This window comes from Ceratotherium simum, chromosome 13, assembly GCF_057802395.1.
Source record: "Ceratotherium simum simum isolate JZ-2026a chromosome 13, ASM5780239v1, whole genome shotgun sequence".
Classification (NCBI taxonomy): Eukaryota; Metazoa; Chordata; class Mammalia; order Perissodactyla; family Rhinocerotidae; genus Ceratotherium; species Ceratotherium simum.
This window is the reverse complement of record NC_141912.1, coordinates 3468642-3495086: the sequence shown is the minus strand read 5'-3', so window position 1 is coordinate 3495086 and position 26445 is coordinate 3468642. Positions and strand designations below refer to the sequence as shown.

At 48.1% G+C, this 26445-nt stretch overlaps 1 protein-coding gene across 1 annotated transcript in view; it reads left to right on the top strand.

Annotated features, from left to right (window-relative positions):
• Positions 1-289: 289 nt before the first annotated feature.
• The window catches only part of SLC22A23 (solute carrier family 22 member 23), a 167110-nt gene continuing 140954 nt past the window's right edge, over positions 290-26445 (top strand). Inside the window, exon 1 of the mRNA XM_087437935.1 lies at positions 290-1076. Within this exon, the coding sequence (XP_087294061.1) occupies positions 414-1076 (663 nt within the window). The 5' untranslated portion in view covers positions 290-413. The remainder of the gene's footprint in view (positions 1077-26445) is intronic.

The following is a 26445-nucleotide window of genomic DNA, read 5'->3' as shown; positions in this document are numbered from 1 at the left end:
ATCCCGGGCGCCCGGGCAGCCGCGGCCGCCGCCCGCACCGCGCTCCGCAGGGCACCGAGCCGGCCGGCGAAGGCGCGGCGCCCGCTCCTCCTCCTCCCGCGGCCGGCGCGGAGCCGCAGAGAGCGGCGGGCTCGGCCGCCGGCCCCGGGCCGCGGAGCCGATGAGCGGCGGCGGGTGAAGGCCCGGGCCGGGCTCCNGCCGCCCCCTACCCGGCGCCCGAGCGGGCCGCAGCGCCCGGGGCGCGGGGTCAGGTCCGGNCNGGTGACATGGGGGGGGTCTGACCCCGGGGCGGCCGAGCGCTCTCTCGAGCCGCGGGCCTCCTCGGCGGCGGCGGCGGCGGCTGCGGGCGCCCGGCGCCCACGGGAGCCTCCGGCGCGCTCTATGCGCCTCTGCGGGCGCCGCGGGGCCCGGCCATGGCGGTAGGCCGGCGGGGCGGGGCGGGGGGCGCCGGGCCCGGGCGCCACCCGCCCCCGGCCGGGGAGAACGGCTCCCTGCCTCCCGGGGACGCGGCGGCCTCGGCGCCCCTCGGGGGGCGCGCGGGCCCCGGCGGCGGCGGCGGGGAGATCCAGCCGCAGCCCGCGCCGCATCCCGCCGGCGGCGGCCCGCACCCGGGCTGCTGCTCGGCGGCGGCGGCCCCGAGCCTCCTGTTGCTGGACTACGACGGGTCGGTGCTGCCCTTCCTCGGAGGCCTGGGCGGGGGCTACCAGAAGACCCTCGTGCTGCTCACCTGGATCCCGGCGCTCTTCATCGGCTTCAGCCAGTTCTCGGACTCCTTCCTCTTGGACCAGCCGAACTTCTGGTGCCGTGGGGCCGGCAAAGGGACCGAGCTGGCAGAGGTCACCGCCACGGGCCGGTGGGACGCCGGCGATGTGGCCAACTGGACCAGCCCCCCGACCACCCCCTTCACTGTCGCCTGGGGGGCCGCGGGCAACCTTAGTAACAGCAGCGGCGCGGACGGGGGCGACACGCCACCCCTGCCGTCCCCTCCGGACAAGGGGGACAACGCCTCCAACTGCGACTGTCACGCGTGGGACTACGGCATCCGCACAGGCCTCGTCCAGAACGTGGTCAGCAAGGTAAGGGCCACAACCGCCCCGGCCCCGCGTCCTTCTCCTGAGCCCTTGTCCCTCCTCAGTCGCCTCCACCCTTCCCTCTGCCCCCTCCGTGCAGAGCGAGGTCCCCGAAGTCCCCAAAGTGGTGCTAGCCTATGTGTACGTGCATCTCACATTGGCTTCATCTCCTTCCGTCCCCCAAAGGAGATGCATTTACTAGGGTGTGAAGCAAGGGCTTTTTGCCGCCCTCAGCGGTGACAGTGCCTCCCAACTATAGGGGGACCCCATAGACTTTCCTAGTTTGCACCCAAACTCCTGTCCCAGTGCACATATGGAAAGAGCGCCCCTCCTCCTAAAAAGATGAGAGCTTCCTTCCTCCACCCTTCCAGCTGTCACCCTCATTCAGGCAGGGATGGCCTGCCTGGAGGGGAAGGCCACTGACCTGGCACCAGCCAGCCCTGGAGGACTTGCCTCATTCCAGGTCTGCCGGCTGGAGCCAGGACCACAGCTCTGCTCTTCTGCCCCGCTGGTTGTCCCTGTGTCTCCCCCAAAGAAATATCTAACCACGAGAATAGTGTCCTGTTCCCAGATGTTCCTTCTGCCTGACTTCAGCCATCCCTTGCTTGGTTTGGAAACAGACTAAAGCCAACTAAAGAACTGAAGTTGTAGCCAGAGAAGCCAAGAGCTTTTGAAAATTCCCTCTCCCCCCTCCCCTTGCTCGGTCCTCTCCAAAGATTGGCATATTTGACTTGAGACTTTGCCACCCCAGTGTTCCCTCCAGTGTTTTCTCAGGACTTCAGTAAACATCTCAGAGTGAGTATAGGAAGGATGCTAAGAATTTGTTTGGTATTCCTGGACTGCCACTGCTCTTACATAGCAGCTGCTTTTGTCTGAGCCATTGAGACCTTGGTAAGCTTTAGCTGAACCTCCAACTTGCTGGTGTCCAGTGGATCCCCTCTCCTGGAGGTATTGCATTGTGTGAAACGGAGCAGGAGCGTTTTGTGAGAGGAGGTGTGTGGCCAGCATAAAAATGGAGAATGGGCAATGTTAGAAAATCAATGCCCAGGATATCTATAATTTTCTGTTTTCTGTTACATGTTTCTTAACATGTAAGAGATATTGCATGCCAGTTTGTCAAGCAGTTTGTGTTTTTTTTTGCCCCTTCTGTGTTTTAAATAACTAATTTGCGTTATGACTAATTTGCATTTCCAAGTAAATGTAGACCTTGTCCCCCTTTCTGGGCAGTTCTGGGCAGAGTTTTAAATGCTTTGCTTAAATGTGAGGCTGAAATTTGACAGACTATAGTAATCAGCGTTCATGTAATTTTCCCCCAAACGTGTTAGTAGACAGTTGTAGCTCATAGATGTGTGAGATGATACTCTTACATCATCGTAACCATTGTTTTAATCTTATATCAACCTGGCAAGAAATGATCTGTCCTGTGGGAACGATGTGGATTAGCTGTTAATGGGAAAGTTCCTTCTAAACTTGATCCACCTTGATCCTCCCCAGTCAGCCTGTCCTTTCCAGAGATGTCCCTGTGACTCTGTTCCCCATTGATGGAGGGCAATATTTGTTTTTGTTTACCAGCATGGGAAAATTAAGAACAATGACTACACTATTTTCATACTGTTTGTTGTATGTCTATAAAAGTAAAGATTTGGCAACATTTGCACATACTTTAAGCCCCTTTTTAAAGTAGAGGAGGAATAATATAAATCAAAGCAAATGTGTGTAGAGGGTGCTCTGTCCTGGGGTCAGAGGGGAGGCAAACTTGAAAGTTAGGAGGTGGGATAGAGTATCATTGCCTTAGTGGTGGGGACCCAGGAACAGCTATTCGTGCTCTGCCATGGATGGTGGGAAGAGAGAATGAAAATAATTCTTGAAAACAGGCCATGGAAGCATATTGGAGAGCTGGAGTTTTTCTAAGTTAGCACTCAAGAAGGTCAAAGATGGCACTACTATGTGCAGTATGTTTTTGGGGTGCTTGATACAGCTGACAGGGCAAGACTGGGAAATGAAGACCTCAGGACAAGAGTCAGAGACGTTTTCCTGTAAGATAAAGACTAGAAAGGACATATTGATTTTCATGCACAAATAAGATCTAAATAAAGGACTGTCCTTCCACTGTGTTCTATTCCATAACAAATGCTTCCAAGAGCTTTTTAAGCATTTGGCGCGTACTAAGGCAGACTTCTCCTCTGCTGGCTGTGTACATTGGATACTGTATCAAATGTACAAATATGGACTATATCCCGTGATGGGTGCGGAATTCTAGGGGTCAGGTGCCTGTCAGCTTTGTTCCTAAGCAGAAGCACAAGTGGAAGGTTTCGCCTTCCATCAGTGGATGAAAGTTCAGGGTCTGAGAAACTGCCTTTTGTACCCTCTTCCCACAGACCATGATCTTCCCGCTTACAAATAAGCTTTATGCAATGTCTTTGTCATTAGACTTCCTTCAGCATGTATGAGCCCCTACAGTATGTACCCTATTCTATCCCTAGGTGTTAGGTGGGGAGGGGGATACAGAAGGACCACTGGGAGCATATTATATTATGTTACATTATATTATATTATTAACATATTAACATTATTAACAAGTTACATTAACATGTTACAATATTAACATATATAGTCTATAATATAGGCTATAATGGCACCTACACATGTGAAACTGCCAAGCCAGTTAGAATCCCAGGTTATTATGGTTAAAAGGGCTCTTAGGGCTGACAAGCCTCTCTCCCCACCTGAAGAGCATCCCTGATGTGGATATCCCTTCTGGATGGGAAGCGAGTGCCCCGTTAGCTAGGCAACTCACTCAGTAGTTCTTCTTTCTTGCAGAGAGGCATGTTTTTTGGTGACTGTAACTCGGGTCATCTCATGCCCATTTGTGAGCTCACTCCTTTGAATGAGTCCTTTTCCTTCGTATAATACATGTTCAGCGAGTTGAGGATACCTGACTAGTTTCTTTCCTGGCAAGAAATCTCCAGCTACTTCAGTCACTCCACACATGATAACATTTGCGGTAGTGATTGCTCCACCCACATGGTGTATGTGTCTCTTGAGCGTGCCACCCAGAGCACAGCCGGCAGGCCCTGTGTGTTCTAATCGGAGGAGAGGACGGATGGGCCCTGTGCTTCCACTAACGAAGCCTACGGTTGATGCATGAAGGCTTTTATTAGACATGACATGCCTCTAACTGTCTCGAGGCCACAGTTACCAAACCTTTATGGGATTGTGTTAAGACAGGGCTTTCTCAGCCTGCGCTCGTGTGATGTGGCACACGATTTAGGTTTCGTCTTAATAGTTTGGGGTTTTTAGATCTCTCCTGTTAGGATCTTGTTTATTTCTATTTTTTGCTTTGGTCCTTGGTATTTGTTATCTGCTCCACAATTTGTAATGCCTTCAAAATAATAATACCACCTTTCTTTGGTGCAGCCCTATAAGGTTTTCAAAACATTTTCACGTACATTATTTCCTTTGATTAAGAATGTTGAGTAATGCAAGGCCAATTGTAGCACTGAGCATTATCTTGATTTTAAATCAGTTAGCACAAGCTTGAGTGGGCCAGGTGTTCTGTTCAGGAGCCTGGTGTTCAACTTCCTGATGACATTCATAGCTCTGCATTTTATCTCCGAGCCATGTTGAAAGATGTTGTCAGTGCTTTTCCGAAAAGAAGAATCTAATAAAGTCCTGCCGAGTCGCTTAGAGGGCAGCCCTGGGGAGACTGAGGCCAGTCAGGCCAGGAGCCCTGCTCAACTGGCCTCCCTGTCCCACACCAGCGTTCCCTGTGCAGCCCAGATTCTCAGGTGCCTCTGAGATATTAGCCAACAAGGTTAATAAAAACACAACTCCACTGATTTTACCATATTTCTCTTAATAATTTGCATAGTTTATCCTGCATCGTTCTGAGGGAGTCCTTGCTGGTTTCTAAGGCTCACCACTTCCTTGAGTAATCCCTAGAATTTTGCCAAAAATCAATGTCAGCTAAACTTTCTAAGATCCGTTCTTTTTCTGAATATGATGTTTGGGATGTTTGTCTATTTCCAATCTATTGATATTTTTTCTATCCCCCATGAATTCTCAAAGATTGCTGGCTTTTATCCTGTAAGTACACCTGAGAGTTGTTTAAATATCCTAGGAAGTAATTTCTATTTTCTGGGGCTCAAGACTAGACGTTATTTAAGGTGACTCAGTACAATTTAATTAGGGTTAAAAATAATTACAATATCATTGCAATGGTAATATTTTTAAAATAACACACTATTAGGTCATCTTAGTCGTGGTTTTATTTATTTTGTCTAGTATATACAACACAACAGTGAACATCTTTATGCATATCTGTTTTTAGAAATTGACTATAATAAATGATGCATGCGTGTGCTACAGAAGGCAGCCAGTAAAAGGAACATTTCTTTCCATCTCTGCTTTCAGTTTCTCTCTTCAGAAGCAACATGGTTACCAGTTTCTTTTCTCCTCTATTGAGGATGGATCACATCAGTACATAGAGAGCCCCTCATTCTCTTCTATGTCTGCCTAGTATTCCCTTGTATGACCAGGCATAATTTAACTAGTCACCCACTAAGGGAGCATTTAGGTCGTTTCCAGTCTTTGCTATTACGTAATAAATAGTGAAATTCTCAGAAGTGGAGGGTCAAAGTAGGCTGCATTTTTATTTTGACAGATGTTGTCAAAGTGCTCTCTACAGAGATCTTACTGATTTGCATCAATAATGCATGAGGTCCTTTTCCGCATACCCTCCCTGCCCCAGGAGTTGTCAAACTTTTAAATGTCTCCTAGTTTGATATGTGAGAAATGATATTTGCTTTGTGTTGTAATTTGCGTTTCTCTTGTTATGAGGGAGGTTAAACATCTCTTTGAAAGTTTTTGAGCCATTTGTATTTCTTTTTCTTTGAACTATCTCTTCACGTCCTTTGCCTTGATGGGTGTGTTGGGGGATCCTTATTTTACTGATTTATAGAAGTACTTTATGCATAAAGTAATTAACCCTTTTAAATGTCTTGTAAGTGCTTTTTCCCCGGTTTGTTGTTTGTGTTTTGATTTTGTTTATGGTATTTTGTTTTTTTAATTTTTCAGGTTTTCTTTTTTTATTGAGGTATAATTGACATGACATTATATTAGTTTCAGGTATACAACACAATGATTCGATATTTGTATACATTGCAAAATGATCACCATACATCCAACATCCGGCACCATAAAAGTTACAAAGTTTTATTTTTCTTGTGATGAGAACTTTTAAGATCTACTCTCTTAGCAACTTTCAAGTATACAATGTAGTATTATTAACTATAGTCACCATGCTGTATATCACATCCCCAGGATGTTTATTTTATAACTGGAAATTTGTACCTTTTGATCCCTTCCACCCATTTCCCCCACCCCCCACCCTGCCAACCACCAATCTGTTCTCTGTATCTATAGCTCGGTTTTTCTAGATTCCACATGTAAGTGAGATCACACAGTATTTGCCTTTCTCTGTCTGACTTATTTCACTTAGCACAGTGCCATCAAGCTCCATCCATGTTGTTGCAAATGGCAAGATTTCATTTTTTTATGGCTGAATAATATACCATTATGTATATATACCACATTTTCTTCATCTGTTCATCCATCAATGGACACTTAGATTGTTTCCGTATCTTCACTATCGTAAATAATGCTGCAGTGAAGACAGGGGTTACAGAAATCTTTTCAAATTAGTGTTTTCATTTTCTTCACATAAATACTCAGAAGTGGAATTGCTGGATTATGTGGTGGTTCTATTTTTAATTTTTTGAGAAACCTCCATACTGTTTTGCTTTTATTGAGCTATTAGGATAAATTGCTAGAAATGGAAATAAATATTAGGTTGGCAGGTATAACCAGCATTTCATGCAGGCTTTGACTTGCCTGTAACAATGCCTCAGCATTGGATTTGGCAGAGGCCCTGGGGGATGGGAGACCAGAAGCTAACCAGCTCTGCAGCAGCTCTTGCACCTGCATTTGGGAGATGGCCCTCTTCCCCAGGCAGCAGGTCACACCTCTCCTTCTCCTTCTTGTTCTGAACTAGCTGTAGCTGCAAAACCTCTTTTTTTTTTTTTCCCATCTGTATCGTTTTTTGCAAGTCTCAATTCATTTTGGTCTTTAGTCCAAGGTAAGATTGAGTCAAAAGTTGATGTCATATAAAAACATGTTGGACTTGCTGAATGTCAGTCAAGGCGTTGCTGCAAACCGGGGGTGTGCTGGACCAACCTGGCCTCTTCTGCCTCTGAGCCAGTGTGCGCATCTCTGTCCAGGTGCACGTTCAGGAGTGTGGTGTTAGTAGCTTGGACTCGGCCATGGTGGGAGCATTTACACCATGGGAGTTGGCCTACCTACACATCAGAGTTTGTTTTTTCTTCAGAGAGCCTGTTGTTAAGCAGTTATCCTGCCACTGTGTGACCCTCGACCACTCCTTCCTTTTTTTCTTTTTACCTTTCTCTCCTCCCTCCTTCCTTTCACAGATTTGATGCCTGTTCTGGGCCACGCATTGCTATGCGTTGTGGATACAACAATAGGGGAAGATAGACAGCTCAGCCTCCATAGAGCTTATAGACTAATGAGGAAGGCACACCTTTCCCAATTAAATAATCATCTTTTAATGAGTTGTGTGTGGAAAGAAAGGGAAATGAGAGATAGAACAAAGAAACTGGCCCAGACTGACTGGTCTCTGAGTGCAACTGACATCTGAGTTGAAATCTGAGGTTTAAGTAAGAGAGAGACAGGAGTGCATGTGTTTTCCAGAGAGAGGGGACAGCATCTGCCAGGGTCCTCTGGTATGTGGGAGCCTGGAATTGACAGGAGGCAGTGTAGCTGGGGACATGGGGAGGGGGTGGCTTATAAGCAATATTAAGAACATAAGTCATGGGATGAACTCAGCCAGCCGAGGGGTGAATTGGGAATGGAGGGCAGCCAGGGAGAGCATGTGGGGAGGGAAGAAGGCCTAGGACTGAGCCCTGTGCCTTAATGGAGACTTGGGGCCCTGTGCATAGGCAGAGGGGACGGAGGAGAGCACGTGAGGGGGAGAGGCAGCCTGACCAAAGGTTCTGGGAGAAACCGGGCCTGTCTGTGCTGTGGGAAGGAGGCAGCTGGCCCAAGCAGGGGTCCTGAGGGGGAGCTGTGGAGAAGCATGCTGGCGCTGCAGGTCCAGACCAGACTCAGGGCAATTGGGCCTGGGGCCTCTTCCCGGGGCTGTTGATCAGAAACAGCACTAGCCTGTTGGAGTGTTCTAGCATTTTCTCTTGCCCTCCTGCTCAGAAGGGGAGGGTGCTAATTAAATTTCCACAAGGCTGAAAGACCTTGATATGGGAAACCATCAGGTTAGAATTTACTTTCATTCAACCAGCTTTACCTTTGCTAAATGCCTAGTGTAGGCGCAAGATTGTCCTGGGCACGGCTGACGTATAACATTATCTGCTAGTCCAAAGTCTTCAGTTTATACGTGAGAAGACTGAGGCTGGGGGGTCAATGACTTGTCAAAGCCGCCAGCTCTTAGGGTTAGAATTCAGTTCTCCTCACCCTAGGGCATTCTTGCCTCTGCCCTGGAGTGGCCCCTGAGGGGAGAGGGGCTGGGAGTGGCCCCTGAGGGGAGAGGGGCTGGGAGCGCAGGTGGGGGTTCCTGCCTTTTCTCTCTGGCTCCTTCCTTTAGCTGGCCCATCAGATGGAGGTGGTCCTCCTGTTGCTGCCTGGGAGCGGTGGTAGCGGTGTGCGTAGGTTACTGCACCTTGAGGTGTGTTGCTTATGCTGTGGCTGTGTGTGGGTGGGCTTGTGCAGACCACTCTCTGGGCAGATTGCTCTAATCTCTGACCTTCTGCCTTCTTAGCCCTCTTGCCTGGAATGCCCTTTCCTCCTTCCTTCAGCCGGTTGGTCCTGTTCATCCTTCAGGTCAGCTCAGTCCTCATCCAGGAAGCCACCCCAGGTGCTCCCAGCACCCAGCTGTGCCTTTGTCACGCACTCCAGGTGTGTGATCAGAATGCTGTCTGTCCATCTCCCCACTGGAGGTGTGTCTCATTGTCTTTTACCCACGAGGTCTTCACCATGAATGTCTGAGCTCACCTGAACTAGATGTCATGAGAAGAGTGAGAGGTTTCTGGTTTGGCAGGCGTGGGTTCAAGTCCTGACTCTGCTGCTTGTGACCAGTTTATCTTTGGGAGCGACAGAAACGTCATCAGTAAAGTGTGGTCAGTGCTCACCTCACCTCAAGGGCGGTAGCTGTCATGAGGCTAGAATGAGAACACCTGGAGAGAGCCCCCGCCCTCTCCCCCAGGCGTCTGACAAACAGGAGGCACCTGGCAACCTCAGCTCCTTCTCTTCCTCCCACCTGTGGGGTGAGGACTGCTGAGTGAGTCATCCGAGAAATGCTTAGGGGGAAGAGCTGATAGGCCACACCTGGAAGGGTGATTTACTCCTTGGGAGCTGTGAGGTGTCTGTCGCCTTCACCCAGAAACTGACAACGTGGGGAGCCAGGTGTGCCCTTCAGGCCAGACACCCGAACCAGGGTGTCCGAAGGAGTCCCACCAAAAAGGACCTCCAGGGATTTGTTTGAAAAACTCTTTTAGGGGCTTGTTTATTTTGGGAGTTCTAATCTGAAAACAGAACAGGTCACCGGCCACAGGACTCAGAGAAGATCTCAAAAGGAAAGGACCTTCCTGGCTGGTTGAGGCCCAAGGGTGGGAGAGCAGGGCTCTGACAAGGGCTTCACTGTCTCCATGAGGTCTTGGCTGAGAAATCTGAGTTCCTGCCATTTGATGGAGAACATTCTAAAGGCGTTTAAAAGTCTGGGTTAGCTGTGCCAGGTGAAAATGGATCAGAGAGACAGTGGAATTTTAAGGAGGCGCTGATGGTGACATTGATCTGTACCAGCAGGGGTCAGAGGTGCCTCAGGGGCAGGTGAAAATGGGAGAAAGGGTCAGCGGCCCCCTAGTAGAGCTGCCCCTTCCCACCTGGGTGTTATCCTTGCTGAGGTTCTGTGGGAGGCCATTGACTTCAATAGTCCACAGACTGATCTTCTGTGAGTTATTTTGTTCTTTCATTTACTCAGTGCTTACTCAGGGTTGGTCCTTACATGTGGGCAGACCTCCCTCCAAACAAGTGGCCTGGAGACTGACAAGGCCTGTTTCTAGGAAAAGGGGGCAGTGGTTAGTGATGATTTAAGTGGATTTCCCCTAAAATAAATCATTGCTATAATAGAGCACTGCCAAGGGGCTCTCCAGTCCATCATTTGCATAGTATTACACTCTATCAAACCTCTCTTCTTATGACTCTTGGTTGCAAGTAACGAAAACAAATTTCAAACTACATTAACAAAATAGAAAAGAAATTTGTTGGAAAGATGCAGGGATGGCTCATGGATCCCAGCGTGGGATCTGAGGCCAGAAAATGTGGAGGGGGATCTCTCAGGAGCCTTGCCGCCACCGTCATCCTGTCGGAAACCACATCTCCTCTCCTCCCCTTCTCCAGGGGTCGGCTTCAGTCTCCTTCCAGACTGGCTTTTGCTCCCCTGGTCCCTGGTCAGGCATCGGCCGGCACAGAGGCCAGCATCCCTCTGTCCAGCTCCAGATTCCTAGGTGCGTGTCTGATGTGCCGCTTGGGCTGGGGCGGGACAAGCAGGTTTCAGAGCAGGGAGTGCAGTTACCCAGGGCCGGGGGACTCCAAACGTCATGATGTGTGTGGTAGTAGCTGTTCTTCATTGGAGTGCAAGGGACTAGGATGGATCTTTTTGGCAATTAATCAAGAATAATTGAATATTGATAATGTAACCATTTAATGCTTTAAACAAAATATTTTTTTCCTTCCGAAAGACTCAGGTGTAACTTACCTGGCTGCTTAAGCTTAGTATAGAATTGGCAGGAATACACCTCCTGAGGTGTCTTTTCTAGAAGTAGATATAGATGGCCTCAGTTATTAGCTCCAGATCACCCAGGGAGCTCGGAACAAGCCCTGGGGCATCACTGGAACAGTTTTGCAAATTCTTACCCCCACCCCTGCTCCCCACAGGGTGAGTCGCTGTGTTTTTCCAAACCTTGCTTCTAGTTAAGATCAGCTTCATAATTTGCCCAGTTCAGTGCAAAATGAAAATGCAAAGCCCCTTGTTCAATAATTAAGATGAGGATGGTGACAGCAGAGCATGAAGTCAAATGTGAGGCCCGTCCGAGAGTGGGCTACTGGTGACCTCTGGCTTTGTCCTCTTTCACAAAGCCAGTCGTCACCGCTGCACAGCTGAGCAAGTGTTCCCAGAGCCTTCCCAAGTCTTGCTTCCTGATTTTTCAGTATCTTTTCTGCTTCTCTACTCCTTTGTTGTGTTTTGTATCCTTTTCTAGATTTCTTATCATAAGGGTGAACCATACTTTTTGAGGACCTGTTTTTACCACAAAGCCCTAACCAGTTTTGTTTGGGACGTTTCCTTAGCTCAGGGTGTGCACTGGCCTGGAGGAGCCAGGGAGCCTTCCTGTGTTTGGAAACACTGCTCTGAAGTGAGACAGTCGCTTTGCTTATCTGAGCAGTGAACCAAAGAGCTGAGTCATGGAGGTGTGTGGTAAAGAATGCTAAGTCATAGGAATGCTGCTAGTTAAGTGTTTATCAGCTATTTTTTTTAAGTGGGGAGGAGGGTCAGTCTTAATTTAATTCCGCTAGCTAACAGTCACACCTTATTTCTTGATATCATTTAAAGAATAAGTGCAGAGGAGATGATGCCGCGGAAACCAGCCGCAAGCATCCCGAGGGTCATGTTAAATTATGGATAGGTTATGCTCTCAGCATCCCAATTTGCACTACAGAGTGTTTTCTCCCAGATTAGATTAAAAGCTGCTTTTTCTGTGTGTTTAAAAGCTGCTTTACAAATTGGGCACCCTTAATTGTTACATACTGAGGAACTCCACTGTCCTCAAAGGGATATACAAGAGCCTCTCAGTAAACACAAAATTTTTGTCCTGCTTTTAAAAATAATTTGTTTAATTGTGTTAACATACACATAACATAAAATTTACCATTTTAACCATTTTTAAGTGTACGGTTCGGTGGCATTTAGTACATTCACACTGATGTGCAACCATCACCATATCTGTCTCCAGAACTTTTTCGTCTTCCCAAACTGAAACTTTGCCCTTATTAAACACTAACTCCCCATTTCCCTTCCCCCTAACCCCTGGAAAGCACCATTCTACTTTCTATCTCTATGAATGTGACTACTCTAGGGACCTCATGTAAGTGGAATCATACAGTATTTGTCCTTTTGTGACTGGCTTACTTCACTTAGCATAATGTCCTCAAGGTTCATCAATGTTGTAGCAGGTGTCAGAATTTCCTTCCTTTCTCAGGCTGAATAATATTCCATTATATGTATATACCACATTTTGTTTATCCGTTCATCCATCAGTGGACACTTGGGTAGTTTCCGCCTTTGGCCATTGTGAATACTGCTGCTGTGGACATGGGTGTTGTCCTACTTTTTGAAGACAGTTACATACAACCTCTCCACCCCTCCCCTCCCCTGTCAGAGATGATTTCTGCAGCCATCTATGTAGTGCCTACCCCTGGTCCTTCTCTCAGAACATCTGCTCTGTGGCAGGCCTTCTGCTCCACCCCGGGTAGGTGACACAGATGGATAGAGGATCGTCTCTGCCCTGGAGAAGAAGCCCATGGTATAGCCGAGACAATTGTGAAGTGGAGGATTCCAGACGCAGTGTGGGATGAGTGTGAGGGGCGGGCGTGACTAGTGCAGGGCCAGGAGCTGACAGTGTGGGGTGCAGAAGTGAGCACGCCCCGAGAGGGCAGGTGAGGTATTTGCACGGGCCAGAGGAGTTCCCAGCATTCTGGTGGGCAGGGGATCAGGAGGGCTGTGGCATATGAGCTGGGCCCTGAAGAGGAGCTGGGGTTTTGACAGATGGGAAAGACTGAGAAAGGGCCTCTCCTGCAAAAGAACTGACAAAGGCTGGGAAGGGGCGCATGCAGTGCGGGGGGTGCTGGAGGAGGACTTGGGGCCGACCCTACTGGGCCATAAAGTCAGTGTTGGGGATCAGGTTGATTTTTTTTTTCCCCCTGGTAGACGAGTTGTCTGAGGTTTGTAAACAGAGAAATGGCAGAAGAGACCCAGGAGAGAAATGCTCCCGGCCCCAGGCTCATGTCCAGCTGAGGGCTTGGTCCATGTCCACGCTGTGTCCTCAGAACCCTCACAGTGGCCCTCAGCCTCGCCCTATCCTGCCTCCACATGCTGCCAGCACAGCACACACGTTAGTCTGGGCCTGCTTGAACACACCTCAACGAGCCCCCAGCACAAATCGTGGCTATGACCCTTCCCAGGAGCCACCACCCTCTCCCTCTCCGCTTGTCTGTGCTCCTGGGAAGTGCTAGGTGTCCCCCCTTGCCTGCCTGGGGTGCGTGGTCTCTGTGTCTGCAGATGTGTCAAACTTGCTTGATCCCTTGGGACTGCCTCCGTGATTTCAGATGGCCTCTGTGTGGCCTTGGCAGTGACCCTTCAGGCCTCAACGCTCTCTCCTTGTGATGGGACGTTGCTTTCTCTTGATTATTCCTTCTGCCTTTGTGGCTGCTCTTCTCCCAGTCTCCTTCGTTAAGGTCGTTTCCAGGTGTTTTAGCTCAGCTGCCATAACAAAGTACCACAGACTGGGCAGCTTAAACAACACAAATTCATTTCCTCACAATTCTGGAGGCTGGAAGCCTAAGATCAAGGTGTCAGCAAGGTTACTTTCTTCTGGGGCCTCTCTCCTTGGCTTGTAGGTGGTCGTCTTCTCCCTGTGTCCTCACATGGTCATCCCTCTGTGTGTCTGTGTCCTAATCTCCTCTTCTTGCAAGGACACCTGTCACATTGGATTAGGACCCACCCTCATGACCTCATTTCAAGTTAATTACTTCTATAAAGGCCTCGTCTCCAAACTCAGGCACATTCTCAGGGACTGGGGGTCAGGACTTCAACACATGAGGTTTTTTGGGTAAGGGACACAGTTCAGCTCGTAATACCTATGTTCCTGCTCACACCCTGCATAGGGCAGCTCCAGATCTTTATCTGTAATCTGGATGGTTCCTTGAAGCCCTAGCGCTGTGCACTGGTTACTGTCGTCTGGCCTCTGGTCTTCTACCTGCCCTTGCCTCAGATCCCAGTGTTTTGGTCCTAAATTTTAGCTGAGCGGCTCTTTTAACTCCCCTGCTTCGAATCCTTTGTGGCTCTCCATGGTCTTTAGGATGACGTTGGGCCTGGCTGGCTGGCAGGTTTTCAAGGTCTCTGCTAACCTGTGCCCTGCCTGCCTCTCCTGCAGCTGTCCCCATCATCCTGTACAGGGGCCCTGTGTTCCAGCCCCCATCGTTTCTCAAATGACGCTCAGCCTTGGCACAGGGTGTTCCTTCGGTCCAGAAGCTATCTCCCCTCCCCATCGTCTTATCATCTTCTTCAAGCCTTTCCTGGCTCCCTATTCCTCCTCTCTTGTCCCCCACCCCTGCTTTCTTGGCCCAGATCTATAGCCTCAGTGCCTGGACCTAGTAGGTGCTCAATTAACATTTCTTAGATGGTGAGGTAAAGATGTGGTGAGGCTGTTGCTCTCAACAGGCCAAGTCAGGTGATTTAATGCTAGAATGAGGAGACTAGAGAGAAGAGGACAGAATCATAGGTCCACTCAGGCCTAAAGTCAAATTTTAATGAGCTATTGAAGACTAAGAAGAGTGGTGTAATTTATCTGAAATAGCAACTAATCAACCTTGAGTTCATACTGGGCAATGGAGTCAATTATGTCTACTTTAAGCCACTGCTTTTGAGAACTTTAAGTCACAGAGCCTCTTCTTCTAATGAAAGCTCTATATTGAACTGGTCTGTCTGCGCCTAGGATTGGGCATGGGGTAGTGATGTCTGGCACATGTAGTGTCACCTGAGGAACTTTTGGAAATACTTCTGGCACCCAGGCATTGGTTGTTTAAAAAAGTTTTCTGGATGATTTACCCGTGGTGCGATTTTCCCCCAGGGAGGCATTGGGCAATGTCTGGAAACATTTTTGGTTGTAATGACATTTTGTTTGTAATCCTAGAGGAGGAGGATGCTACTGGCATCCAGTGGGTAGAGAGCAAGGGTGCTCCTATCATCCTACAGTGCACAGGACAGCCCCACAGCAGAGAATGATCCAGCTCAAAATGTTGAGCTTGCTAAGCTTGAGGAATCCTGGTCTAGGCTAATGTAAAAGTTCTCTGTATTTCCTGACCACACCACACGGATGGCCACGGTCAGCCCAGGTGAGACCTCGGCTCCTCTGTAGCCCACAGGGGGAGCGATGGTGTGCAGGTCAGGAGCTACAGAGGGCGTTTCTTCACAGGAATTACCACAACTCAGCCAGGGCCCCTTTGGCCTCTGGGAAGAAAGGGTTTGCTGAGCATGTTAATGGTGTAAACCAAGAGTGAGCGGCACGGCTAGCCTACCCAGGGAAGCACATTAGGAAACGCTGCCTGAGCGTATTCATGTTCACACGAATGTTGCTAATAACCAAGTCACTCATTAAAATAGGTCCTTTGAACCTCTGCTTAGAATAATGGTTAATTACTTGAAAAGGAAACATTTATTTGAAAGTAAAAGGTATTTATTTTCAAAATGTCTCTAATTCAGACTAGTCTTTTCCATAATTAATTCCTATTAAGGTGTTTTGATAGTGTTTTCAGCAGCAGGAAATGAGAATTCCCCCTTGGGACGCAGACACCAAGAGCTACAGGCTAGAATCAAACATGAGCACTGTTGATGTTCAGTGAGTAACAGATCGAGCTTGACTGCCCCCTTGGGCTCAGGCAGTGCACCTAAAGTGGTCCTAGCATGACATCTCGATGACACGTGCCCCTGTGAAAGTAAGTGTGCAGGTGTCAGCCAGGACTGCTGGCTGGGTGCCCCTCCATTAACCCATGCAACCCCCCGATTCAGGGAGGTCCAGACCCCAGGCACCGTATGAACGTCTTCCCCAGCGGGATCCCTCCTTCCTTAGATGCTCACAGCACTGTCTGTCTGTCCCACCGCCTGTATTCCTTGTTGAGAGTTTGTATGTAGCTTGACATTCTTGGTATGGCTAGTGAGGAGCTGTCAAGGGCTGCAGATGGGGAGACTGAGCTGAGTGTTCTGGGCTGGGTGGTGTATCTGATCCGGCTCTTGGAAGAACGTTCAAGAAGGAAATAAAGAAGCCTGGACTAGTGGTCATCCAGTGAGATGTAGTGAAATGCAAGAAGGTGATGCGTCTTTGTAGGGCCTTTCCATGGCTTGGTGGTTTCTGGAGCTATATTATGTGGTGAGTCATCAAATCTTCTGTATTCCAGAGTAGGATTTTTTATTATTTCATTTTAATAGAAGATTTCTTTTTAATTTTTTTATGGGAAGTCTCATAAGAAGCAACTTTTCAAAAATGGATATTGTCAAGGTTGTTAGCATTTTTTTTTTTTTTTTTTTGATTTTGTGTGTCTGCTGGTAACTTGTTTGAATTGAATTGTGGTTTAAGTCTAAACAGTGGTTTCTCTACTTAATTAATTTTTCATCTGCCATCTTGTTTTTCTCCATTTATAACTCTAGTTCTTTTTTGACAGTCTTAGATAAGTGACTAAAGGGAGGGGTGGTGGAGAAAGCAAAACTACAACCTTGGTTATGAATCTCCTTTCCAATGGCGATTTTTGGGAAACTGAAATGACCTTGAAGAGGCAGAAGGTTACCAGAGAATTGAAAGACTCAGCGTTTGTCATACTGAAAATAGGTTTTTAAATCTCCAAAAGGCATTTTCTCCTTTAGTATGGGGAGGAGTAGATACACAGCCATCTTTCTTTAGTGATCTGCTTGAATGTATATAGCAAATACAGTGGCCTAATTTCATGTAGTTAAAGATATGTGCAGAGAAAATACCATACAACAGAAGTCCAGAGCAGTACGGAATAGTCAGATGTTGACTGAGCAGCTGTTATGTGCAAAGCACTGTGTTGGGAGCTGCAGGGGAGAAGGAGCCTGTGAGTTGTGCCTTGAAGAATGGATGGTCCTGGTAGACAGAGATGGGCAGAAAGGGAGTGGTCTGGGCAGAGGGAAGCATTGAGCAAAAGAATGGAGATGGGGAAGGGCAGAACATGGATTGGGAATACTAGCATGTAAGTGATGGGAAGGAGGGCCAGGAAGCATTTGTTTCAATTAGGAGGAGAGAATGCACAATACTGTGAAAGCCTGGGGGGTCAGTTAGGGTGCTGTCTGCTGCAAATAGCAGAATACTTCAAATCAAACTGAGTTAAAAAATATACAGAGAGTCAGCCCCGATGGCCTGGTGGTTAAAGTTTGGCACACTCCACTTCGGTGGCCCTGGTTCGGTTCCCAAGGCGTGGAACCACACGACTTGTCTGTCAGTAGCCATGCTGTGGTGGAGCCTCCCATAGAAGAACTAGAAGGAACTACCACTAGAATATGCAACTAGATACTGGGACTTTGGGGAGGAAAAAAAACAAGAGAGAGAGGAAGATTGGCAACAGATGTTAGCTCAGGGTGACTCCTTCCCAGCAAAATAAAAAAATAATACAGAAATATGTATGATATTTCTGGAAGTCTAGCAGTAGGATAAGCTCCAGTCCACGGTTCTTTCTGTCTCTCTTGTAGGCCTTCCTCAGCATCGGTTCATTCTAACACTGTATCAGTCAGCTAGGGCTGCCACAACAAAGACCTCAGATTAAGGGCTTAAACAATTCAAATTTATTTTCTCACAGTTCTGGAGGCTGGAAGTCCAAGATCAAGGTGTCAGCAGGGCTGGTTTCTTCTGAAGTCTCCCTCCTTGGCTTGTAGATGGCCACCTTCTCCCTGTGTCCTCACATGGTCTTCTCATGGCAGTGGTCTATCTGCTGCCCCTTGCCTCCTCCTGGCTTGAGGAAGAGGGAATAACAAGCTTCTCCTTCCATCAAGGAGCGTGAGTCTGTCTCTCTCATCTTCACCACCTCAGGTCGCATACCTGCTCCTGGACCAACACCACGCACCAGGGGATGCCAGGTGTGCATGGGAGTGGGGCACCTACCTTCTCATGAGTCATGTGGGGGGGGGGTGCCTGCACAAAACCAGTTTCTAAGAGGAACGGAATCAGGGAGAGAAGTGCTATAAATCACCTACACAGCCCACCACTCTCTGCAGGGGAGTCCAAACTTTCTCTGGTAAGTGATGGAGAGTATTGAGGGCTTTTGAGCAAGGTCATGGCAAGATGTCCCAGTGCCCTTCATATCCCAGCTGTGTGCTGGCTGCTTTAAGCAGGCCCCTCATTTCACCCTCAATAACCCAGCAAGGCAGTCCTGTTATCAGCATCTGACAGGTGAGGAAACTGAGGCTGAGATGGCAAGAAACTTGGCTGGGGACATATGGTTAATAATTGGTGAGATCAGCATTCTAAAATACATCACCCCATCTCCAGAATCTATGCTCTTTCCGTAATACCAGCCTCCACGTTTTCAGAAGACAGAATTGGCTGTGGTGGAGGAGATAAGGGGAGGGTGCTCAGGGCCAGGAGAGAATGGAAAGAGTGTCATAGGAGTTGGTGCCAGTGGTGTTGACCGCTCAGGCCACGTGGTGGTGGAGTCAAATAGGCCAAAATCACTGGTGTTTTTGGTGAAAGGAGGTGGGAGGGCACAAAGTGTCAAAGGAGACTGAAATCAATGTGTTGGCAGAGCTGGCTCCTTCTGGAGGCTCTGGGGGGGATCTGCTCCAGGCTTCTCTACTAGCTTCTGGTGGTTGTTGCGATCTTTGGTGTTGGTTGGCTTATAGATGCATCACTCCAATCCTCCACTTCTCGTGGCTGTCTCCCTGTGTCTTCACATCATCTTCCCTCTATGTGTGTCTGTGTCCAAATTCCCCTTTTATAAGGACACCAGTCATATTGGATTAGGGCCCACCATAATAATGTCGTTTTAACTTGAGTACCCCTGTAAAGACCCTGTCTCCAAATAAGATCACACTCTGAGACAACAGGGGTTAGGGCTTCAGCAGGTCTTTTGCGGGGGACACAATTTAGCCCACAACAGTGTCCTTTCAGGGAGAAGGGTCGTATGGCTGGAACACAGGTGATTCTGCCCTTCACATCAGGGCTTTCCATCCATTTTGTCTGATGTAAAGTTATCCACCTGCAGGTGGAGGCCGCTGCAGTGGTTGGAATCCAGGTGGTGACAGAAGGGGGCAGGTAAAGAGAAGGGGGGCTGTGAACAGGGTGGGAGTGCCTGTGGGCACCATTCACAGGGGAGGAGGAGGAGGAGAGGGGAGAAGGGAAAGGGGAGGCGAGGGGAGGGAGGAGGAAAGGAGGTTGCGGCAGGTTTGGCAGGTTCACCGCTGAATCCTGACTCCAGCCCTGAGAGGTGGGCCTGTCTCGGGCTTACTCATGATGAACCTGGAGTTCAGAGATTAAATAATGCAGCTAAACTGACACAGCTAAGCAAAGTGGCAGAGGCGGGATTTGAACCCCAGTGGGTCTGATTTTCAGTTCTTGCTGGTGCACCACTGCCCTACTGCATTTGTGAGCAGGGGCTTCTGGAGGCAGGCACTCCCGGTAGCTCCTTGCCAGCAGGATTATAGCGCTGGGTTCTGTGCTCGAGGTTTCTATGGAGGAGTGTAGACCAAGGGTACAGGGCTCTTTTGCTTGCTTTTGATACAGTTACAATAACGCTCTTGTTTTGAACTGACATACAACCATTGGTTAACAATCTCAGGCCTTGAAATAGCAACTGTGTGAGCTGCTCACTGTTCTGAGCTCTCCGCTGAGAGATCTAGTCCTTAGGCAGAAGGGAAAGTACAAACAAATGCCTTCACTCCTTGAGGTTAATCCAGTTATTTGGGTTATTCTGTCAGTGAATTGTCCACACCCCTTCATCCCCTTCCCCTTTGCTGCCTGCCACTGGAATGCTACTGGAGGGAAGAGACAGGGGAGCTCCAGTCAATTGGATATTTCTGCCCTGTCTTTGGGGACCCATTTCAAGCCATTTCCCAGATTTTTAAAAATGGAGATATAATTAACATGCAGAAAAGGGACAGATTTTAAATGATTTTAACTTATATTATGCTCATAACCACCATCTATATTAAGAAATAGAACATTTCTCTTATCGTGGTAAATTTCCTCATGCCCATCTCCAGTCAACCCCATGGGCAACCACTGTTTTAATTTGCATCCCCATAGCTTAGTTTTGCCTAGCATAGAGCATCATAGATGGAATCACGCAGTATGTAGTCTTCTGTGTCTGCTGCTTTCACCCAGCACCGTCTTTGAGATTTATCCACGTTACTGTGTAAATCAGTAATTGCTCCTTTTTGTTGCTGAGTAGTATTCCATTGCTTATGTATACCACATTTTGTTTTCTCTTCACCTGTTGATGGACATTTGAGTTGTTTCCTGTTTGTGGCTATTATGTGTAGACTGCCATGAGCATTATAATCTGAATTTTGAGAATCCTTTCTACTCCTTACCACCTTTCAGTTCTAATGTTTAAAAGTTGATTGACAGAATCAGAGCAGCTAGTGAGAAGTCTTGACTTGTTTATCATCTAGGTAAGCTTCTTTTTTTCTCTTTTCCTTTTGGAGATGGGAAGCAAGGGTGACAGGGTACGTGTGGGGGAGTGACTGCCATCTCTAAGGGACGGGGATCTGGATACTGTTTCCCTGGCCGTAGAGAGTTGTGGCCCCACAGCTCCCGTGAATCACTCGCTGGGTTGATGAGGAGGCCCTAGGGATGTTGGTGGTGACAGACTGACCGGGAATCTCTGTGGGTGGGGAGAAGCCACACCTGGAAATGGCATTGCCAGTCAGCTGCTGTCCTGTGACCCAGGGGCGAGTTCCCAAGTGTTCTGATATAGTTTCATTCCGTCTCCTATGGCTTTGAGCAGCCAGGCCTCCCTCCCTGTCTTGCAGCACCTCCTGCTGTGTGGGAAGGCTGCTTGCTGAGAACCTCCTGGTCCTTCCTTTCTTTAAGAAGACCCCGGGAAGTCTTGTGAGGGCAGACAGCTCAGGGGTTAAAGAACCTTTGGGGCAAAACCCCAAATAAAACAGACGGTGCGTCTGCTCTCACCCAGCCCGCGGTTGAATGCAGAGTGGCGGGGCCCAGCTGGTAGGGACCCGAGGAGGGGGTTCTTTCTGATGGAACCTTCCCTGTAGGATCCTGTGTGTTCCCCTCACTGGGTTAAGTAAGGAGGGAATTAGAGGAGTGTTTCCCAACAGGGATGGGGGAGTGAGAGGAGAGTCGGCCCTCCCAGTTTCTCACCTCCTGTCTAAAACCTTAAAGGAAGCAATGAAGTGTAAGCAGACAATTCCTACCATTTTTAAACATACGAAAATGTGGCATTTTTCACAGGGTTTTCACATCTCTCTGTGTGCGAATCCCTGAGCTTTTGTCAGGAAGCGTTTGTGCTTGTGCACATGTATCGTCCCAAGATGAGCTGCATTCCTTTTAGAGCAGATTAAGCAACCAGCACTGCACTTGTATTGAGGTGCTAGTTGAGAGATCGGAGGCCCCAAAATGTTCAGCGTAACTGATGCATTTGTCATGAGAGCTGTCGAAACTACTGAGCGGAAGAAGAGACAGAAGGTGACTCCCCTGGAAATTCTCCCTCCGTGCAGGTATTTAGTGTTTTGAACAGCAGTTGTGCACAGCAGCAAAGAAGTTTGGTTCCTTTAGGTTTTGTAAAAGCAGTCACATGATTTGAAACAGACACTTAAAAAAATGATTTTAGATGTAGGCTTTTTCACAGTCTCGCAGCCAACTTCCCCTCAGACACTGAGTGGTTGTGCAGAGGCCAGTGTGCGTTAGCAGAGACGGGAGCTTCCCTTGTGCGCAGGCGCCGCCGCTGAGGGCCCGGGAGCAGAGGTGGGGAGCCCAGCGTGGGCCGAGTGCAGGAGACCCGGGTCTGAAGCCCAGTGCTGCCACTGTACCTCGGCGGAGCCTCAGGGAGTTACTGAGCTTCTTGGAACCTAATTTCCAAGGTGGAGATGACACTCAATGCATAAGGCTTTGTGGGGATTAAATGAAATGATGGATATGCAGCCTCCCTCTCAGCAGAGTGTGCTTTGAGACATGCATTTAACTGGAGTCCTTTTCTGCAAGGAACTCCCATCGGAGCTTGGATGGCAGTCGTGTGGTCAACTACCAGAATGCAGCATACAGCTCACCGCAGTTTCCCTATCGTTAGCATTAGACTTTAAGCAAGAAGTATGGAAAGTCACAGGATCAGCCCTGTCATTAAGATCAGCCCTGGCAAATGACAGTCTTCTTGGCATTTGGCCAGGACACTCGCGGCTCCTCTGCTTTCTCACTTTCAGAACATTCCTTCCTTTAGCTCCAGATCATCTCCAGGCTATTCAGCATCTCCTCATTTAGGAATATTTCCTAGGTCCTCTAAAATGCCCTTTTCCTCAAAATTTCCTCTTTCTATTCCTACTTTCTAAAACATCCAGGCAACTAATCTTACCTAAGTGATGAAAGCAGTTCACACCAAGGTATGAATGACTGATAGGGTTAATCCTTCTCTTTTCCGGGCTCATCCATGTCTTTAAACCTGCTAATCAACGACTGATCAATAGCCTGCAACCTTCCTGCCCACCCAGAGGTGGTATATCTTGAAAGGCTTTACTGGCCCTCCCTTCCCCATCCCTGGCTTACCTCTCTTCCTTTCTCTCCTCCCCTGTCCCCTGAAGACTAGGGTCGGGGATTTGGTCCCCTTCTTCTGAGAGGCTGTGATCCTTCCTCAGGGTATTTCTAACAACAGCAGCAGCAAGCAAAAGCCAAAATAAGGTTTGATTTCAGTTAACATTGTAATTCCACTTAATAATTTTATTTATTTATTTTTTTTCCCTCAAAGCCCCAGTAGATAGTTGTACATCATAGTTTCACATCCTTCTGGTTGCTGTATGTGGGACGCAGCCTCAGCATGGTTGGAGAAGAGGTGCGTGGGTGCGCTCCCGGGATCCGAACCCGGGCTGCCAGCAGCGGAGTGCGCACACTTAACCGCTAAGCCACGGGGCCAGCCTTGTAATTCCATTTAAAAGTTGTTTTGATGAAGTTTCAACTCTATAACATGGTGTGCAAAGCCCTATAGGATCTGGCCACTTGCTCGTCTCTACCCTCTTCTCTAACTCAGTGTCTGGCCCCGAGGCGAGTCTTCTTCCTGCCTCACACGTCTAATCTCTACCAGTGCAACTCTCCTGTCTCCCAGCCCCCTGCCTGACCAAGGCTTGGACAGTTCAGGAGAGAAAGTCACGACTAAAACGGAACCTTAGGCCCCTCTGATGTGTTCTCATAGTTCCTTATGTACGTGTACTGTCACAGCCCCCTGTGTCTCAGCATTGTCATTTCTTACTCACAACCCATTTGCCCGCCTTAGACTCTGAACTCTTGAGAGCAAGGACAGCACTTTCTGCACTGTTATTTCCCTGTGGTCTGACACTCAGTAGGTCACCAATAAATAGGCACTAAATGCTGAAGCTGTGCCATCCTCCAAGATGCAGGTGAGCTCCCAGTGGGCCTGGACCAAGATGCTGGCTACTGGGTAGTGACACAAAGGGAGAAAACCTGTTTGCATGAGGACAGAACCTAAGTGCTTAGGGTGACCTGCCTTGAATATTGTGTGACGTTGAAGGCAAAGTTTGAGGGGAGCAGGTGACCATGAGGTAGGACAGTATGGTCACTCTTCCTTTTTTGTGGGCAATGTCTCTTTCACCCTTCCACTCATGGGCAAGTTTGAGGAGAGTAGATGTCTCGCTGCAAGGAATGATCTCTCCAATGGAGAGAAGATGCTGTGAAGAGAGGTCTGGACCTTGGAGAAGATTTTCTTAGGATTATAATCCATAAGACTGAGAATATGTAGGAAGGAAGTGGTTGCTCCAATGCTTTCTGCTAAGATCTTAATTTGGTGTTCTCTTCAAAGTGGTATGCCATCTGCGTTTGAGTCAAATGGAACACTGACTAGCCCATTTTCCCCCATTTCACATCTTGGGTTTGTCGTTGGTAGAATTGGAATAGAATTGAACAGTTCAAGCTAAGACTTGAAGATACACTTTTTTTTATTGTGGTAAAATATACATAAAATAAAATTTACCACTTTAACCATTTGTAAGTGTACAGTTCAGTGGCATTAAGTACATTCACAGTGTTGTGCAACCATCACCACCATCCATCTCCAGAATGTTTTCATCTTCCCAAACTAAACTCTGTCCCCATTAAACACTAACTGCCCATCCCCTCCTCCCCCCAGCCCCTGACAACCCCCATTCTACCTTCTGTCTCTATGAATTTGACTACTCTAGGACCCTCACATAAATGGAACCATGCGGTATTTGTTCTTTTTTGATTGGCTTATTTCACTTAGATTAATGTCATCAAGGTTCATTCATGTTGTAGCATGTGCCAGAATTTCCTTCATTTTAAAGGCTGAATGAGGCTGAATCCATTGTATGTATATACCACATTTGTTTATCCTTTTACCTGTTGATGGATCCTTGGGTTGCCTCTACTGTTTGGCTGTTGTGAATAATACTGCTATGAATGTGGGCGTGCAAATATCTGTTCGTGTCCCTGCTGTCCCTTCTTTTTGGTATATAGATTGCTTTTTAAAGAATGCGATAGTGTGAGTAATTTCCTCTAGGGTACATAAGCTCTGCTGGATTTGGGCTGACTGCAAGAGGCAGGGACGTGCAGTGCAGTTACATTGCTTTTTGAGGAGGCTGAATTTTACACGGTTGATTGCTTTTTGTTGGGGTTGACCTTTTGCATATCATTTCCTAAGAGTATTTAATGTTTGTTCATCTGTTACCAATTAGCTGTTATAATCTCTTGCAAAGACAGAGGAAAATAGTTATCATTTTTATTTTCTCTGATCAAAAGGTAGAAAAAAGATTTCTCTGTTCACTTTGACTATCCTTTGATACACATGAATACCTGCCCTCCTTCCCTCATGTGGATTGCCAGGGGTGACAGGGCTGCTTTACCCCAGGCTCCAAATCCCAGAATTGTCATGTGTTATAATTTGCATTGTGATCATATATTAGATCATGAAGGGCAAACAAGATATACCTGGCAACACCTCTCACATTCTGCAATCCAAGAATACACCCTTTACAGTGTGTGTGTTGGGGGAGAGGGTTTGCAAGGCCAAATAAGTCAGGGAGGTACAGCATGCAGAGCCCTCGCCTTAGGATTCAGGATGCACGTTAACATAGTAAAGGCTCTGAGAAATCCTGCGGAGACATCAGTTTCACTTTAACTGAGTGTTGCTGCAAATTAGTTGACCATTGATTCCCCTTTATGAGATGAACACATATGGGTGCCCTTTCAAGCATGCTGCCTTCAGAAAATGCTTCAGCTGCTGACGTGGAAGGGAATATGTCTGAAAGGTGCAGCCACACAGGTGAGCATAGTCCAGTTGAAGGATTTCACTTATGGACCATTCACTTTATCTCATCTTTTTCTTCCCATTTGCTTAGAAAGAGGAGCAGGGATGGGGGGGTGGAATGCCTAATGGATGGACTTTGTTGTCCTGTGACAAGCTTTGTAAAGGCTGCTCTGTGGAATCCGTGGTTAAGGGAGAAGATTATTTTGGATTGTCTGTGAATTGTACCTTCTCAGAGCATGCCTTAGGGCTGGGATGGAATTCAGGTGCCCTGGCTTAGAGAAGCAAGGTCAAGCCCATGAAACCCCCAACACTGATTGTAGTTAATACTATCGCAGAAACCCCACAGTTTACAAAGGGTCATTGGAAGCAGAACAACTGCTGATCACGTTCGCTGTAAGGGGCCTCCCCCAACAAGTCCCTAAATCCTATAATCCCAAATCCACCAGCAGCAGGAGGACATCCTCTCTGGAGCTGGCCATCCCAGGCCTGTCGCCAGTGTTAAAGCCTGTGTAATTCTGGCCCACCTGGAGGGTGAGGACAGAGAACATCCAGCACAGCCAAGTCGCAGGACCGCTCGGGAGATACCTGAGGACCACGACTGGGCAACTTGGCAGCTATTTTGTCTTGAAAGGGTCTCTGCCTCCCTTTCTCTCTCCTCTTGCTGAGGTTCAAGTTGTCTAGTATATTCTCCATTTCCCTCTCCCACACATCTGGCCAGGCTGACATGGGTTCCTGGGGTCTGTTCTCAGGAGAATTGATTCATGATAGTGAGTAGTACTCCTCAGGGAGACAGTTCTGGTGTTGGCTTAAGGACGCTTTTGAGTTTTTTATTTTTATTTTTTGTGAGGAAGATCGGCCCTGAGCTAACATCCATGCCAATCCTCCTCTTTTTGCTGAGGAAGACTGGCCCTGGGCTAACATCTGTGCCCATCTTCCTCCACTTTATATGGGACGCTGCCACAGCATGGCCTGACATGCCGTGCGTAGATGTGCGCCCGGGATCCGAACCCGG